The following is an 18,146-nucleotide window of genomic DNA, read 5'->3' as shown; positions in this document are numbered from 1 at the left end:
CCAGAAAATTCTGTGTACAACACAAGAATTATTTGCTTTTTGCCTGAAGTGTTGTAACTTCTATATAATACCTGTGACTGACTCTTAAGTTGAGGTATGAAAAGGCAAGAAAGCCTCTGACTTTGGTTTCAGTGGAGAAAACAATGATAGTTGGAGAATGGATGATAGAGAAAGACCATGGCAGCTATTTCCAAGAGCAGCAGCCTGAGCACTGCTTAGAGTGGTGCACAGACCCAGGACCTGCAGGCACTGGACACACGACACCTTCACAGATCTTCGCTCTGGACTGTCTTCACAGGCAAAAAGCAGATTCCTGACATGATATTTTTTCCCAGAGAGACAAGGAAGGAAGAGGGGAGATAAAACATATGAGAAGAACAGAGCAATAATGGTAGTGAGCAGGACTGAAGAGAAATTGAGCAGGAATATGCTCAAACACTGGATTTAGGAAAGCAGTACATGAGGAGATGAGGTAGAGGGAGGCCCAGTGGGAAGGAATGGGCTGCAGAGAGGTCTGAAAAATGCCAGGAGACCTGGTGTGTGCAAAACCTGGGTGAGCAACACTCAAGTGTGTCTCTCAGGAGCATTTCTGCACCAGGGAATCTGCATCCTCCCCTACAAGTGAGCCCAGCACTCACCCTGAAGAGCAACAGCTCCTCTTTGGGGGGCTGGGGTGGGGAAGAAAAGAAATAAAACAGTAAGAGAAGCAAAAAAGAAAAGCAAATATTTGATTGAACAGCAACTGCAAGCATATTTAGGGCACTTGGTAGTTCTGGGTCAAATTGGTATCATTTAAGTCTATAAAGGATTAACATACTTTACTAGCTGTGTAAGAAAGGCTTTCCATTTCCCAAAGAAGGCTCTTTTCATCAGTAACTTAAAATCTATCTTCAATTAGGATTTTGCTTGTGTTTTCAATGTTAGTGATTAATTGCAAAACACTATAAGGGAAGAGAATGCAGATTTACCAATACTGATTTTAATCCTAAAAACAAAAGAAGAGTTGTCACAATGCCACTGAGGCTTCACAGAAGTTTGAGGTCAAGCATTTACTTAAAATGCCTTGTAAGATCAGACCCAGTACACTTATAAACTCTAAAAGATCAATCCACTGCTAATCTGTTAAACACGTGTGTAAAGCTTTGTCTGTAATCATCTAAGTGTAAAAAAATCCACGCTGCTCTGGAGGGAATTATTCCTGTAGCAAGTAGAAGCATCACCAAACTTTCACAGCTTGCCTGGCTTCAGTCTTTAATCCCTTTTCCCTGGAGCTGAGTTAGAATTCCAAACCACAGGAACGTTTCTAGTGGCTGCTGGTCTAAACCTAATAATAAAAAAATAAATTAAAAAATCCATTTCCTCTCAGTTGCTGAATTCTCCTTTCAAAAATAAACCTCATTTTTAGCTTACCACAGCTGATACCCTCATTTTCCTTAATTTTCTCTTCTGCTTTGGAGATGAAATAAGCAGCACAAATCACACTGCTCTTGCTGTATGTGCAGTTTGGTTTGTATAGAAGGAGCTGCAACTCCACAGCATCATTTCCCTGCACAGCAGATTGCACTGACTGTTTTGACCACCACAGTCAAGTCAACAGTTGGGCAAGTGAGCCTTTCCCAACACCTCTTTCCTGACCATCTGGAGTAAAATTAGAGCTCATCAACATGCTTACGTGCTTCAGATCATTACAATACACATTACCTATGCTCAGTTAAACAAAGCTGCTGCTGTTCTGCTTGTTCCCTCAGCTTTGGAGCCCCTTGCAAGAGGGCTCCTCCAGCCTCAGCTACCTCAGCATCATTTGGTGTGCCTTGGGCAGAGCCTCCTGGTTTCCCAAGCCAAGTACCCACTACCGGTGATACAGACCCGTGACAGCTTTCCTCTCTGTCAGCATCAATCCCATCCCAAATTCATACTGGTCATACTGTCTGAGCTGGTGTGTAACCAGTTCATGTGGGAGCCCACCTCTGCCCTCCCAAACCAGCCTCTCCTGCATTTCCCGCTTCCCTGCTCAGAATATTTGCAGCCTTTTCCACATACTCCAGCAGCAGAGCTACTGCAAAGCTTTTCCTAAAGTTTGCAGGTTACTTCCTCCCCAGAGAATAAGAAGGGGAAAAATAAAAACAACCACACACCCACTCAAAACCCCCCACATGATATTTTAAAAAATAAAAGTGAATTCTGAAAGAAGAGTAGCTGAACACAGCCCTTCACTCTGAGGCATTTACCTGAAACATTTTGTAAGCATAAATAACACGCTGCTGAGCAGGGAAGCTGCAACCTTTCCACAATATTCCGTCTCCTCAAGAGCAGCCCAGCTGGTGCCTGGTGCAGGAGAAGGATGAGAGGCTCATTCCCAGCGTTGCCCAGCTATGGCTTGTCACTGGGAGAAACGCAGGAGCCAGCACAGGCAGAGATCTCCTTACCTTATTTAGCCAGACGCAGTGGCCGTGAATGTCCCAGCTATACTCCATGCTGGTCATGACTGCTTTCATGCATTCACGGACGCCAGAAGCCGAGGCCGAGGGCTCGGGGCTCCTCGGAGCCGAGGTTAAGTGACAGCGGGTCCCCTTGCCCAGCCGAGGATGGAGGCGAGCGGAGTGGGAGACGTGGGAAGCAGCAGCAGCAGCAGCGCTCCTCAGGCGGAGCGGAGCGAGCGGCTCTGGGGAATTAACACATCAAAGCCCGGCACGAAACTCCTCCAGCCCGGCACACAAGGGAGGGGGATGCAGGCAGGGAGGTGCAGAGCAGCACAAACCCGACCGGCAGCAAGGACAGCCGCACGCAGGTGGCACCCGGCCACCTCCACCCTGGCTCTTGTTACCAGCGCAGCTCCCTCCTCCGGACCCTCCCGGAAAGCATCCGACCCAAGAGCACAGGAGAAAAGAGCAATTCCCACCCCTTCACCTGAGCACAAAGTAAACAGCAAGAGGGGCTTTCCTAGTAATTGTAAAAGCTACAGGAACACATGCAATTAATTCACATATAGACGCCAAGAAAAATGGAAGAAGTTGACTCAGCTGCGCCAGGTCTCACAAGCGGCTTGTCCCAAGTTTATGTCATACTTCAGAGTGATGTAAGAAGCAACAATAACAACCAACCTCTGTCCTCGGGTTCAGGTTTCAATTGACCCACTACCAGCAGCAGCGTGACAAATTCTTAGTATTTTTGACCACAGAGCCCAGCTCTGAGAGTCCTGTGATTATCTCAAAAACCTGTTTTATTATTATAATGAAACGTCTGCAACTGCCATTGATAGAGAAAAATCTCAAAACCATAAATGCTGAAAACTCAGGAGATACCAGGAGCGCAAAGGACAAGCAGAAGCTGTGCTTTTTAAGCCAAACTGATTCATTTGGGATGGGAAATGGTGATTTTTGATGGGTTGTTCTAACTGCCAAAGAACTCATCCCTGATGCATGAAGATGTGACAGCAAGGCATAGCATAAATGAGCCCATATTATCTTCCAGGGTTAAAAACACACCAATCTGGATGATCACCTTTAGCAAGAAGCAGAGTCCTGTGTTTCCAGAACCTTGGGAGGTGAATCTCTCAGGGACAAAATGCATTGCCAGCAGGGAGTGGATGATGACAGGCTGACATGGTATCACAAGACTCCTTTCATACTGCAACCTGAGGAGAGATCCCAAACTGTTTGGTGGTAACACCCTGGTGCCACACATTAGCATAGGACCCTTTGATACACAAACTCAACATAAGCAGAAGCTGAATCAAATGACTGCACTGCACACCCACACCAGGATAATCAAACAACAAATCTGTGTTTGAAGACAAGATTTATTTTTTTCCCCATGAATAAGAGATGATTTCTGGCTAACCAAACTGCTTCTTCCACTTGGGAATTACTCTTGTCCAAATAGGTCAGTATACCTCTGTAAGATTACAAAGCTACATCTATCCAGCAAGGTAAATTCCTCTCTGAAAGCTAATATCCCCTCATATTAACTCTCATTACTCCCAGCTACTCTCTGGAAGAACCAACTTAAAGGAAAAATGTCAAAATCTGAAGCTGGTCTGTGAGGCAGCAGCAACACATTGGATTGAATGAGCCACAATGGATACCTCAGCTCAACCATCATCCTCAGATGAGCTGAAAATGTTCTGTGGCTGGACTTGATGATGATCTTAAAGGTCTTTTCCAACCTTAATAATTCTATATGATTCAAGAAACCTTTGGAGGCCATAAAGTTTTGCTTGACCCTAAAGTCAATTTTAGAAATTCACCTATGGAGTGAAAATAATTACTAAAATATGCTGTATAATATATATCTTTAAATTCAGAAAGTCACTTCCAAAGCTGCACTTGCTGTGGGTTTTAAAGAAAAAATATTATGTTATCCTGGCTCTTTCACTTCAGGGGCACATCCTTTAAAGAGAGAAGGCACACACCAGGACCCACATACACAAGTTCAGATCAGAAGCATGGGGAAAATGGCTCTGAGGTGTGGGAAGGCACTGTCCACCCACTCCTACCCTTCACTCTTCTTTTTAACAAGACACAGTTGGTTTCCGCTTTCTGGGAAAGTAGTTGCATAAGACGTATTTTTAAAAAAATGCAAAAAATCTCCCAACCACTTTCCAGAAAAGTAATAACCAGAAGGAAAACTGTCTCTTGTTTGTTTCAACCGAAGAAAAACTGGAGCAATGCTCATGGTTGGGAGCAAGGTTTGCGAGAATTACTCTTCAAGAGATGGATCTATCAGCTTCCAGCTGGACACAACAAGGTTGCCTTGGTCTTGGAAAATGCGGAGTTTTGTTTAAAATGCTTTTGCTACTGGTGCTGATGTTAGAGATTACTCACACACTGCCTGTACTGAAGCCAGAAGCTCCATTTTCACAGACTACAGCACATGCCTTATTAAGGCGCACATTGAAATACACCAAATATTTCTGCTGATCAAGAGTATCCTGAAAAAACTCCAGAACTTTGGAATTGTTATGATCTGGCCATGGATTTCAGGCCTGGTTCCTAGTGAAAGCAAGGAGCCCAAACATGTTTGAGCTCAGAAAGGTCTCAGTCCCTTTCCAGACTTGGAACAAATGGCCTGGTTTGTACTTTCACCCATGACATTCACCATTTGCACATGGAGACGTGAGCAGGGTTTCAGCAGCAGAGATCAGTTTGAGCTGCAATGACATGTTACAGTGAAACTGACTTCTCTGTGCAGCAGAAAGCTGCATGTACAGCTTTTCCCAGCTCCCCTTGGGGGCCACATGATGGATTCTGTTGGAAGAGCTGTGCCAGATGTCCGGGCACTGTATGTGTGCTCTGGTGTCACGTGGCCATCTGGCATGCGCCCGTTAAAAAACAAAAAGCAGCACGAGGTGTTTTAACCCACTGGCCCTTTTTTGAGTCTTTGCACACGCACACACACTGAGAGGAGCAGAAAGGAAGAGGATCAAGGACACATGGCAACCCATTCTGGAAGGACTGAATGCTCTGCCCTATTTTACAGAAACTTTGGGTAACTGCTGTCATGCCCTTTTGCCAATGTGAGCACCAGTGGTTTGGCTGCAGGAGCCAGGGGAGGATTTTTCTCCTGTGACACACTGTCTGGCAGCAGCAAACACTATTTTTGTTTTCCTCTTAGACACAAGAGGCTTGCTTACAGCCCCACATGGGATGTCACACACCAGTTCCAGCGTCCTAGGGGATGCAACTTCATGCATGGAGGATTAAACTAGTTTCAAACAAAGAAGGTGTCTGCCCTTCCTCTCTAAGGAGGGGCATAGCTGCAAAAAACCTTCCTGCAAATCATCCAGGCACTTCATCTGACACCTCCCTGCTCAGACAGGGACTGGTGACACCTGAAAATCCTGCAGCTGTAGCACACTGTAAGTGCAATGTTAAGTTTTTCCTACAAGGGGCTTTAAGGATGACAGAGAATACAGGGTACTAATTTGAGGCAGAATAACGAATAATTGAGGCATAGATGGAATAGCAATTTTCTGCAATCTTAGGTACTCAGAACTCCTGCACATCTTTTCCAGTGGTTGGGAGGCACTAAACTGAACGGTACAACAGAGCCCTTCGTCTCCCACTGAGCCCATGGGTGCAGTAAAAACCCACTGCTGTCTCACTGCCATGAGGTGATCCCCAATTTGCAGGTCTGAAGGGCCCCATTCCAGACCCCACCAGCCAGGCACCCCTAAATCACACATCTGCCATCACAAGGGACAATGATTGGTCTCCACCTCATTAATCTCAGCAGGCACTGCAGCCTCAGCCATGCTGCCGGGCCCCTTTACTCCAGAATAACCTGCAGGGAATCAGCACCACTAAACATGGCCTAGAGATGACTGTGAACACCATGGGAGAGTGCAGTTTCCAAGACTGTTTATTTGGCATATTTTTTGTTTATCAAGGCCATAGTTGCATGAAACCTGTGATGCCCACTGAGAGCAGCGAGCAGTTACAGCGATGTTCAGGGCTGTACGTCACACAGGCAGGGAATGCTGATGTTAGCAGGAACTCTGCCTGTTCTAAAGATCTGACTTCAATGTCACTCCTGTTTCCTCCTCCTGATCTCAGCGTTGGCTGCCACACTTTGACAGTGGGGGCGAGATCCAAATCCCACTGGAGACAGTGGGAGAGCTCCCACTTGCTTCATTAAGTTTCAAGCATTTCCAAATGCGTAGTTCAAAGCAAAGATTTAAAAAAGAAAAAAGAAGGCTCTTCCTTCAGATCTTTCTGCAAGGGCTACAGAAGCAAGACCAAGGTGCCCATCTGTCCCTGCATTGCTGTGCTCAGCCCCCATGACAGCAGATGGCACAAAGGGTTGCCCAGTGCCAGCCGCAGCAAACACAGCCCTGCACCCGGCAGTCCTCTGGGCTGCAACTGAGTGCTCAGATCAATCCATTTGTTGAGATAAAAATGCTTTCTGCAAGATCAGCCATGACTCCAGGGAGATTGAGTCCTTCCCAGGGGGTGCAGTGCCCATCCTGGCAAGGGAGCAGGCGATGGTGGCCGTCTGTCCCCACAGCAGCGGCACAAGGAACACAGAGCCAGCACAGTCCTGCAGCAGCCCCAGCCTCCACCAGGGCTGGCACCCCCATTTCAGCAGCACAGTGTCACCTTGGCCAACACCCAACATGTGACACAGCAGGACCTGGCCACAGCTGCAGGATGGATTTGACAGGATGTGTGGCAGTGCCCACCCACAGCTGCCACTGTGACAATTGCAGTGAGCCTGGCTGAAAAACCAAGGCGTGGCCTCTGGGAGCAACTCCTGACTTCCACTGCTGGAGCTTCTCCAAAACCTGCACACACCTGGACCTCTGCAACACAAACCCTGCCACACACCACGAGCACAAGGACTCTTCCTTGGCCCTGCTTGGAAGTCACCAGTCAGAGGGCATCTGGAGGCAAACCCAGCAGCTTCTTCAAAAATGATGCTGTTTTAACTCACCTTTTGCTAAGTACAACATTTTATTTCCCAGGGCAGTCTTTGGGTAACCTACAATTGTTGATTTTTTTGGGAAAACTAAGTCTTGGGGAAAGAACTGCCTTCTCAATTATATTTCTGTGTATTTTTAAAGTAAGGTGACAAAAACTGGCTGATTCACAAAACCAGAAAATAGAAGTTTGGTTTGGTATCCAGATTGAAGGGATGCAGAGCTTACACCATTCCCTTATGTTATAAATCAGGTGAGGAAGCTCAGTAATAACATTGATCCCCATGAAAAAAAAAAAAAACACTGCCAAAAATGCTTTTTACTGAAAAGTATTCAAAACAGCTTCTTTTCTCCCACCTAAGCATCTGATTCTTAAAAAAAAGTCTTTCCCCAGTCCTCTGAGATGAAACTGCAGTTACCAAGTATTGTTTGCTCCCTAGATTGGGGTACAGTGGTACATCAAAGACAGCAAAGGCCAACCCACTGCAAGAGGCATTTGACCAACAGCTTTTCCAAGACTCCACAGGAGTATCTCCAAAACAAAATCTCTTCCCTGATACCCACTCTAAGCTTTATAAACAGCTGTGTGAAACAGAGCCAGTCTATCCAACACCCAAAATGAGCCTGGTAGAGGTAGAACAAGGTGAGACTGTACCATTTGACTTTGGAGCCATTCGATGAGAGCCTCTGCCGTGGAGTCTGGGACCTGGCAGCGCAGCCCCTCCCTCTCGTCCGCCTCCATCACCTCCAGCAAGCCCCGCAAGTTCTCCACGAGGTGCAGCGCCCGCAGGCCCCCCATGAATGGGGAGGTGGGGGACTGGCAGTCAAAAATGCCATTGGAGTATTCCAGAGCCTTGGAACCTGCAGGGAGCAAAATCGCACGGGGTCAGGCACGGGATGAGGATTGGGTACACCCCGAGGCTGGGGAAGGGCGGGGGGTGTTCCTGGCAGGGTTTCTCCCAAGCAAACTCAGCACTGGTTCCTGGGGAGGGAAGCTCCAGCAGGAACAAAATGAGCTGGTCCTCAGGGAATGGGAATGCCACACCTGCCCATGGGGCTGAGGCATGGGCTGGGCTCCTGCTCCCCGAGATGAATTCCCAAGGCAGAAGGTGCTGCCAAGGATGGAACATCCTCTGCCAATGCCCTGAGTCACCCTGCAGGCACTGAATGATCCAAGTCACATTCCACTGATGGTGTCCAGAGGAAACCATGCCCTGCATTTTCCATGCAGGAATACATTATGCTGCTCCAAGGCACTGGAAATTTTTCAAAATAATAAAAAAGATGAAGATAAATTAAAAGACCAAATCACTTCTGCACAGGAATAAATTTTAAAACCAGCAATTTGACACAGTAGCACTGACATTTGCATGTTAATAAAGAGAGAAATCTCTCATTTGCATAAACTCACAGGATGCATATTTGACCTACATTAGAAATTGCTATATATTAAGTAAGAAAGGAAACTATGAATTTAGGATTAAGGTTGATGTAAGTCAACCTAGCTAATTCCAACTGTAATTCCAGGACACTGATTTGTGACCTTAATTCTGTAATACCTCGGCACAATGAGACATGTTCATGACAGACCTTCATTTGTGCTGTCAACTTTCAGAAACTACAAGGATATGCCATATATGCACTTCCATGAACTTTCATTCACCCCATCTGACAAGCCACAAAAATCCAAGTATTCTGCTAAATTCCCACTGAAAACAATAAAGAGAAAAATAACCTCAACAGCACATGAGCTGTTATCACCTTGTTATAATATTCCTTTATAGACCTATTCACAGACAGGGGTAAATGAAGTCTGTGGTGACTTAAATCTTCCAACATCACATTTTGTTTTTATATTAAACCTCATCCTGCCATAACCAACTTGGGCTCTTGGAAAAACAAATACATGATTGGATCCAAATACCAGTGTCTACTTATGGAAATTACTGAAGTCACAGCTTACATGTATTTTTAGAGATCATCATGATCAAACTGAATCCCCTTTGCATTTGTTCCTGCTATGTGTCCTTAATATCTTTAGACAGAGAAGAGTCATTGTTCAAACACAGCACACATTGTATAATTATTTTTTTCCTAAGGAAAATTGCTTAAGTGGAACTACTAAAAATTTTATAACTGTGCTGCTACACTTGCAAGGGCATTTTTGACTGTTGACTTCTTGATCTTTCCCTCCTATGTGTTGGGTATTTATATTATTTTCTAACTCACTAGACTCAACTTAAAAGCAGAGGTTGTATTCTTTGTAATGCCTCTCCCTGGGCAACTTACAATTTACAGGTACTTATAAAAATTTCTAATGTTCAAGGCAGTTCCAAAGTTTGGACCCAAAGCATTCCAATTTTGAAAAGAAAAAGAAAAAAAAAAAAGAAAATGCAATTAATGTTTTAACTCTTCTGAGTTGAGGGAAGTTCAGAGTAGCCACTATTGTCCTTGACTCTCCTGGTGCTCCATGCAGGAGCTGAACTGCATCACTCAGCCATTTCCAGCAGCCCTTTGAGAGAGGGTAGGAGAAAACCCAATCCATGGAGCCTGTGAGAGCCTGTGCAATCCCTCCACTCTGGTAATTTGTTAACTCTAAGCTAGAATGGAAGGCACCAAAAGCAATTCCCAGCATACTCCCTTCTCTGTCTGGAACTCTGTCCTCCAGTGGGAGAAAGGAGGACCCAAAAAAGCAAAATAAACACCTGCCCCAGGTGTTCACCTGCTATAATGCCATCCATCTGCTCCAGGGCTGCAGCGAGCATGTCACTTGCATCACTCATCATCTTCTCTCTTCTCAGGAACAATCACCAGCTACACCATTAGGAGCACTAAAACGTCGATGATGTGAGCTGGTCCAGAGCCTCAAGTCTGTAATTTAATCTGCAAAAGAGAATTTAATTTCACTGTGTGTTCTCTGAATTCAGGCATCACTGTTATCAGATCAGAAAGAAGACTGGGATCATTTGCTGGCCACAACAAAACCCAGAGGTATTCACCACGAGTCATGGACTGAGATCGAGGAATCGAAGCACCAACCTGATGACCCAGTTTCTAGTGGCCCACGGCCTACTCAGCCCACAGGTCCACGCCACTCACAGGGCATCCCACAGAACACCTCAGAAATCCCACATGGCACTTCCAGGAAGCTCACAGAGAAGACACAGGCCTTCTATCACTAAAAGGGAGCTGCAACTCAGCAACAAACCATATGTGTGTCTGCTGTAATTTTCTCCACAAGAAATAGAAAAAGAGAAGTCTGACCACTTGTCTGAGTTTTCTGGATGTCTGACAATCCAGAAGTTCCTGGCATGGAACTGTCTGCCTACAGGCAGGACCTCTCAGGTGCCCACAGCTCACTCACTGGATGTAGCGTGCGTGCATGGACTATCCCTGCTCTGAGTTTAGCAGATTCACATTGCAACAATGCAACCTGATCTCACTCTCAAACTTCTACAAGCCAGAAGTGGTCCCCAAAGGAGTATTTCCAGCAGGCTGGAAAAGCAAGCCTGCCTAACATGCTGCCTGTAGGTGAGCTAGTAAACCAGAAATCCTGATGGGCTACAAGTTAATTTAAGCAGGTGCTTAGGAACTTGGCTGAAGTGGAGCCGCAGGGGTCAGAGGCATTCCCAGTCCCTCCAGCCCACCACAACAGACACACAAACCAGCAACACGGCCCAGATTGCCTTGGCTTTAATCTGATACACATGAGACTGCTTCTGCTATAAATACAGCAAGGGAACAAAGCTAAACGAACACCAGGAAGGAAAACTCGCTTTAACCTTTGCATGCCCTGCCATTTGGTTTTTGTATTAGGCCACACCACTGTTGACATTTGCCCCAACATGAGCAATTAAGAAAGTCATTCACGGTATCTCTGGCATAAGTTCTGGAAAAGAGTCAACTAAAAAACAAATCTAAACAAAAATCCTCGTTATAAACTGATTTTTCCCTCCTAGGAGTTACCTTATTGGTCTGACCCAGCTGGGAGGTGGCTCTTATTGGAGGCTGCCAGCCAGCTTTGCTGAAACATTATCCTTAAAATGCCAACAAACATTTCATCTTCCACAACAACATTTTTATTACATGAAGTAGGTCCAAACCCTAAGGTAACCTTTGAACAACAGCACAAAGACTGCTGTGCTTTTGGCAAATGCCTGGTTTTATTACGTGGTTGTCAGAGTCAGAAAAACCAAGAGAACTTTAAACAGTCAAATACCTGGAAGTGAAGATGTTGCAAATCTTAAAAACTGCAGTAGCACTGTAACTGAAGACTTTCAGCCTTCAAGGAGGAAGTCCCCAGTTTTAAACACAACGTAAACATTCAGCTTCAATCAGTATAAGACCTGCCAAAATATTCAGATCCTACAAGACAACTGGTTCGGTGCCTCCACATCTGATAAAAATGAGCAGAAAATGCAGCTTTTGCACACACATTCACTTGGACAACACTGAAGACAGTCTCTTTTTTAATCTGCTTAAGATTTCCTGGCTCTGATACCAGGTCCTGCTCAAATATGGGAGTCTATGAAGGCAGAGTGTGAACAATCTGCTCTGGATTTCCCTCCAAGGGCAAAGAACACAGAGAAAGCCCGGGGCTTCTACAGCCCCAGGCAAAACACTGATTCCTCACAGCTCTAAGTGGGGAAAAGACCAACAGCACAAAGCAACCACAAACCCACAGAAGCCGATCAATGTTTGGCAATCAGAAGTGCACATGAGCTTTTCAAAGTGCATAAACACCTCATGGGGTGAGTGAAGAATACAGAGCCAGGCTCTTCTCAGAGGTGCCAGTGACATGGCAAGAGGCAATAGGCACATGTCAAAACACAGGGAAGTTCACCTTATAATTAAAAAGGGGAGAGGAAAAAAAAAAGCCTAAATAAAAAGAAACCATTTTAAAAAGCATTTTTACTATGAGGATAGCAAGTAATAGAAGGAGTTGCCCTTTTGGGGTGTCCAACCTTGGAGCTACTCACAGCCCAGCTGGACCCTACATGGCACAGCCTGTCCTGGGCATCTCTGCTTTGGGCAGGGGCTGAGCTGGAGATCTCCAGTGGTGCCTTCCCACCTCAGCATCAGTGAGCTCAGTGCAGCTCATGATCAAGCATTAAACACAGTCCTGGAGGCTGGAAGGAAAAGCCTATGTAGGCTAAAAACACACAAAGGAACAGAGTCTAACCATATTTGTTCACAGTGCACCCCTTGATTCTCACCTTCTGGCTAGGAAATGCATGAACTGGGGACAAGTTCTCATAATTTGTACAACTACAACGGCTAATTTGTACTTGCAGAATATAGCTATGGCTTGTAGGCACAGAAAAATCACTAACCTTGCACTTCATCCAGGTACAACATTCCCTGATGTTTGCCAAAAGCACTCCTTGCTTTCCTAAATAAGGGGTTTGTCCATGGTTCTCAGAAATCCCTAAGGCAGCCCTACTAATGGGAGCAGACAGTGGTACCAACAGCACCCAAGAGACTTTTGCCTCCAAGGAAAGACACATTGGTTTGTACAGAGCTTCCTCCACTGCTGCTCCCGAAGGAGCTGCACTGCTGAGAGCAGCAGGGAGAAATTTTAAGATAAAACTTACTGAAGCAAGACCCTGCAAACACACAGACCTCCAAAAACTCTTCCACCACTCACAGAGAATCTGTTAGCAGCCTGACCAAGCCCACAGCTGAGAAACTTGGAGAGGTGAAATCAAAAAGAACAAAAAGCCCCCAAGCCAAACAGCTGGGGATGATGCAACAAAATCCCATTTCCCTGGTTATTTGGTCCTAAAAGTGTCCATTGAAAACTAGCCTGGAACAGCACATCCTGCTCTGGCCATCTTCCCAGCACACTGCAGCACATCCAGCAGTCAGGAAGAAAATTACTGTGATAGAAAAATAATATTGGAAGTATCCTTCCCTAGCAAAGGCATAGAATTATTTTTGGTCTTCGCACAGCTATCACCAGCATGCAGGGAGGGGGTGGGCAGAGGGCAAAGAGGGCCCCATACACCAGGGGAGCAAAGGACCAAACTGCATGGAACCAGAAAAGACAACAAACCCCAGGAGGAAGGGGTGGAAAGAGGAGATGCAGAGGGAGCCAAAGATACACAAATCAGCAATCAACAGCCCTCTGTGGGCTACAGGAAAGGGAACAACAATAAAACACCAGCAGATTAATCCCTGTGCCTCCTGAAGGGCATCCTCTGACTTCACAAACTTTGAGAAAAGCCTCAGCTGGCCACTGAGGCAGCAGAGCTTTTCCAATATGTATGTTCCACTCTTTCCTCTTTATGGCTTTGGTCTAATACAAATAAAACCTAACGGAAAACTCAAGGCTTTGGGGCTTTTTTCGTGGCAGGGATTAAGGAAAACTACACAGGTAACATGAAAAAAAATCTATCCTGGAGGAGTGCAGTGGAGCTCCTTAGGAAAATAATGCATAGCTAATGATGACAAGCAGTTTAACTTCCCATTATCCATAAAAGCAGGAAGGGGAAAAAGCATAATTTTAACACAGATTGATCTATGGCATGGCAGATAAATGAGATATCAAGGTGCACACAGGAGACAGAGAGGCAGATGCATGAGATCCACCCCTGGTATAACGTCACTGACAACACACCTGAGAGGAAGGTACTGACAGTGCCCTGACTGACAAGACAATTTAAAATAAGTTTTCTCTTGCTTTCCAAGAAAATGACAACACTTACCTTCCTGTGTGCACAACCAGTGCCAGGTGGGGTGTGGGGGGCTGTTTGTACAGAGGCAGATCCCCCTTTTAGAGCTCCCAGCTGAACACCCTGCTCATGCCGACAAGAACAAGCATCGCTTCATCAAGCCTGTATTTACAAGCCACCATTAAAAAAACCAAAAATAAAATACAAATGCAGTTCTCTCCACTATCATTTATGATTAATCTTATTACTAGCTGACATTTCTACCTCATCCCTGGCTGTAACAGAGAAGACATAATGTGGTCTTACTTGTTTAATGTCCCTTCCTCTGGTTCAAACGCACCAGCCGGTTGCTAGGGCTGTGCTGTTCACTTTTCAGTAGGTGGAGATTTTTTTATTTTTATTTTTGAATGACATACAAACCCTGTGGCTACAGCGCTGGTGAAGACGTATTCCAAACGGCTTACAGAGAAAACAAAACGCTGCCCTGCAAATAAACACAAGGAAAGCTGGAGGAAAGAAAAAACCAACAAGAGGCTCTGTGAATGGAACTGCAGTCTGCTGGATGCAAACTGGAAAGCTGCCTGGATATGGATTTCAAAATCTGATATTTAATTAAGATGGCAGACTTCAAAAAGAAGGAAAAAAAAGTGCTTAAGCATTTTACATATGTAGGAAATGGTAGTTTTCCCACCCAGAGGCTGCCTCTTTCCTAGATCAAACGGCACACACAGAGGCATCGAGGGCCAACATTTTGGAGCCCATTTGTTTGTTATTTTGGGGGTGGTCTCATCCTGGATCTCCACCTGCAAAACACACCACACTTTAAAGCCCAGAGGTTCTCAGAGTTAAAGGGAATCAGCTGCCTGCTGGCAGGTCGGAAGACCCAGAGGACACATCGTGCCCTGGATGTCACCCAGAGGACACACCGTGCCCTGGATGTCACCGCCCTGAGGAAGGGAAGGCTGGCCTTTTGTCCCACTTGCCTTCCTCTTTGTGCATATGGGCTGCAAATGCTCAGCGTTGGGAAATAAAGCATCAGCTACAGATTATTTTTAAGACATGATGCAGTAAGATGGATGACTTAAGTTCCCCAGCTCTCCCATTCACACATAACACTCCTTAAGCCAGGAAATTTTGATACATAGAAATCAAAACCCTTGATTAGGGCCTGTTTCTGAGGGCTGTTGAGAGTAAAAGAGGACCCCCAAGAACTGGCTGTCACCCCAGAGCAGCCTACCATGAAAGTAAAATAAAAAAGCTAAGAAGCTGCAGTCATCTTTTCTGGGGAGAGTGGAGGGAAAGAACCTGTTCCACAGCAAAAGTAAGACCCTAAATGCTGTCAAAATCCACGTCCTGCCTTCTCAGTGCTACATGGACCAGATGACTGCATGAGAGGTCTAAAGCAACTTTTGAATTCATCTCTCTTGCCTCATGACACTAAAACAACACATCCTTAGCAATTAACTTTTACAAAATAAAGCTCTATTTCATGAAGACAAATGCCATTTTAGACACATCTATTTCTGCTTTTTCTGGCAGGCCAGAAGAGAAACACAAACACATGGAGACTTATTTACAAAATACATTTCAATCACAATTGCAAACAGTTTCAAATGAATTCAATCCAAATCCCTGGCACAGTTTCTCATGGGATGTTTTGAAGATGCTCAACTACAGTGCCACCAGTCAGTAGCAGTTTACTAATGAATGTATTTGGGTAATTTACACTACGAGTCATTAACATTTCTTCTAATGTAAATGATGACTCCATTTCATTCCTTCCAGGCCTGGTAGAAGAAACTAAAAAAGAAAATGGATGCTAGCTGAATACATTGCTCTGGTGTTTTGAAAGAAAAGAACAAACTGAATTTTAAAAGTCAAGTGAGGAAATGCTAGAAATACCTCAATAGGAATAATATAGAGAAATACCTTTGTTTGAGGCAGGGATAGGAATCTAGTAAGGTCCCAGATATGCTTTTAGCCAAGTAATTCAGACATTGTCCCCCTTACCCAAGGTCATCATGTGGAGCCAGGTGTATCCATAACATTATTATGGATAAAAACAATCCAAATGTTGGCAAAGGCTTACTTTAAACTGATTATGTCTATTTATTTTTATAACTAAAATTATTTTTGAATTTGCTGAGCTGTAGTCAATGACATCAAAGCAATACTGCTCTCCTATTATGCAGGACTACAAACAAAGCAACAAATGTCCCTTTGTTCCTTAAGTCTAGATCCTTTCTTTGTTCCCTGAATTTCATTATTTCTTTATTATACAACAAAGGCTATTTATTTCCTTTAACTGATAAAAATGAATGGAAGCACACTGGTGACAAAAGCCCATCCCATAAGTACGCAAGAAACATGTCAAGATAAAAGGTTTCAAGTTGTAGAAATTACTTTAAAGTACTTTAAGAGCACAAAACACAGAAGTCTTTCCAAAATATAAATGTTAATACCTGGGAAAAACATACCTCAAATCACACAACTTTTACTACAAACCAGCTGAGTTGCATTCTGCACTTTGCCTTAACATTTGTTAAACACTCTGGTCGTAAATCAGAAGCTCATCCTCGACAAGATAAGCATCCTTGAGATCCTTTGACAGAGATGCATACACAGCAAACAGCTTATGTAAACACCCAAAGTCTCTGAGTCAAGGTTTATGACTTAGATTCATATCCACTTACAAAACAAACCCTTTATTTGGGTCTGCAGCACTGAAATCACTCCCATTGCTTATCTCTGCTACCCTACTCCAGCAGCTCTTTTGTTGCTGTTGTTGCAATTGAAAGGAAATTTAGAAGCCTGGGTTTTACACTGGCAGGTGATGTTGTTTTGTGGGCTCTGAGCGCTGTGACAGGGAGGCAGCTCCTTACCTGCACAGCAGCTGTGTGATGCTAATACCTGTCTGCACACCCCCTTCAGACTCACTTTCACTCTTTTCACTCAAGCAATCCAAGGTCAACTGAAGCCTGGTTAAAAAACAAACCGAAACAAAACAAAAACCACCCCTCACAGACCACTTCAAGCTGTTCCTGTTTTACTGGTTAACTGTTTAATAGTCTTCAACTTCTCACCTCAGAAAGCCTGAGAACCAGTACATTATTTTCTCACCTGTTTTGCTTGGGTCCACTGATTAGAAAAACAAATGAGATTTTCATCCCTGACTCCAAGATTGCTAATTCAAGCAAGGAAATGCCTCACATTCCCCAGCAATATGTTACTGACACACTGTGGCCACACAGGCTACTAAACAAAAGAGGCACTGTTGGGTGACAGGCCAAAAGGTAGCTCTCATAAATACCTTAAAACCCACCTAGTCCTGAGCACTGACCCACATTTAGATCCCATTTCATTGCTTGTGCCACTTTCTTTCAATGAGCTGCATCCAAAGGTAAAATTCACAAGCCTCCAGATTTGAAAGGATTTGGCTCTAGATTTTGGACCTTCATGTCCAAGAGTTTCCAGATGCACACTTTCAGAGCTGACACCCCACAAAGTAGAGGTAGAGGGCACCACCCATAAAAAGTCCATAGATAAATAAAATACAATTAGCCCGAACAGTGTTTTAATAAGTGTCTGCAGAAAACAACAAAAAATCCAATGCCTTTTAATTTTGCAGCATCAACTGTTACAAATGGAAAATCTGTGTATGTATTGCATCTTTCCCCTTCTATCTGCCTCTGATTATGCTGTGTTAAAATCTACCTTTCAGGAATGATATGCAAAACAAGAGTGTGATATCTGAAGCACATGTTTGTGTGTGAGAATACTTTTGTTTTTCAAAGATTCATGATCTCTGAGAACTTGAGGCTGCCAGTCCCACCACTGCCACCACACAATTTACCATCTCAACTCTCCTGGCATTTTAAGAATGATGCAGGGTAAAATTCAACTTGATTAAGGCATCATTTTTTTAAATAGAATTGTAATAGAATGGGACTGAATTTTAATGAGTAAAAAATGGGGGAAAAGTGAAAAACAATAAAGTGTAGGCTAACTTTCCCTTGGATTTTCTCTTTTTCTCCTCAAAAACTTGTGGACCTCTT

At 44.4% G+C, this 18,146-nt stretch overlaps 1 protein-coding gene across 10 annotated transcripts in view; it reads right to left on the bottom strand.

Moving 5' to 3' along the window:
* PPFIBP1 (PPFIA binding protein 1) overlaps positions 1-18,146 on the bottom strand; it is a 101,934-nt gene that overhangs the window by 37,068 nt on the left and 46,720 nt on the right. For 5 of the 10 annotated variants that reach the window (XM_066568354.1, XM_066568358.1, XM_066568357.1 and 2 more), the window contains exons 3-4: positions 10,140-10,300; positions 8,073-8,278 (exon numbers count right to left, since the gene is read on the bottom strand). In XM_066568354.1, the coding sequence (XP_066424451.1) occupies positions 8,073-8,278; positions 10,140-10,203 (270 nt within the window). In that variant the 5' untranslated portion in view covers positions 10,204-10,300. Of the gene's footprint in view, positions 1-2,426; positions 2,619-8,072; positions 8,279-10,139; positions 10,301-14,124; positions 14,323-14,397; positions 14,414-18,146 lie in introns of those variants that run through there. The other 5 variants (XM_066568360.1, XM_066568361.1, XM_066568356.1 and 2 more) reach the window with 4 other exon arrangements.

The sequence above is a fragment of the Molothrus aeneus genome, chromosome 32 (assembly GCF_037042795.1).
Source record: "Molothrus aeneus isolate 106 chromosome 32, BPBGC_Maene_1.0, whole genome shotgun sequence".
NCBI lineage: Eukaryota > Metazoa > Chordata > Aves > Passeriformes > Icteridae > Molothrus > Molothrus aeneus.
The sequence above is the reverse complement of the archived record's forward strand: the minus strand, read 5'-3'. Positions and strand labels throughout refer to the sequence as shown.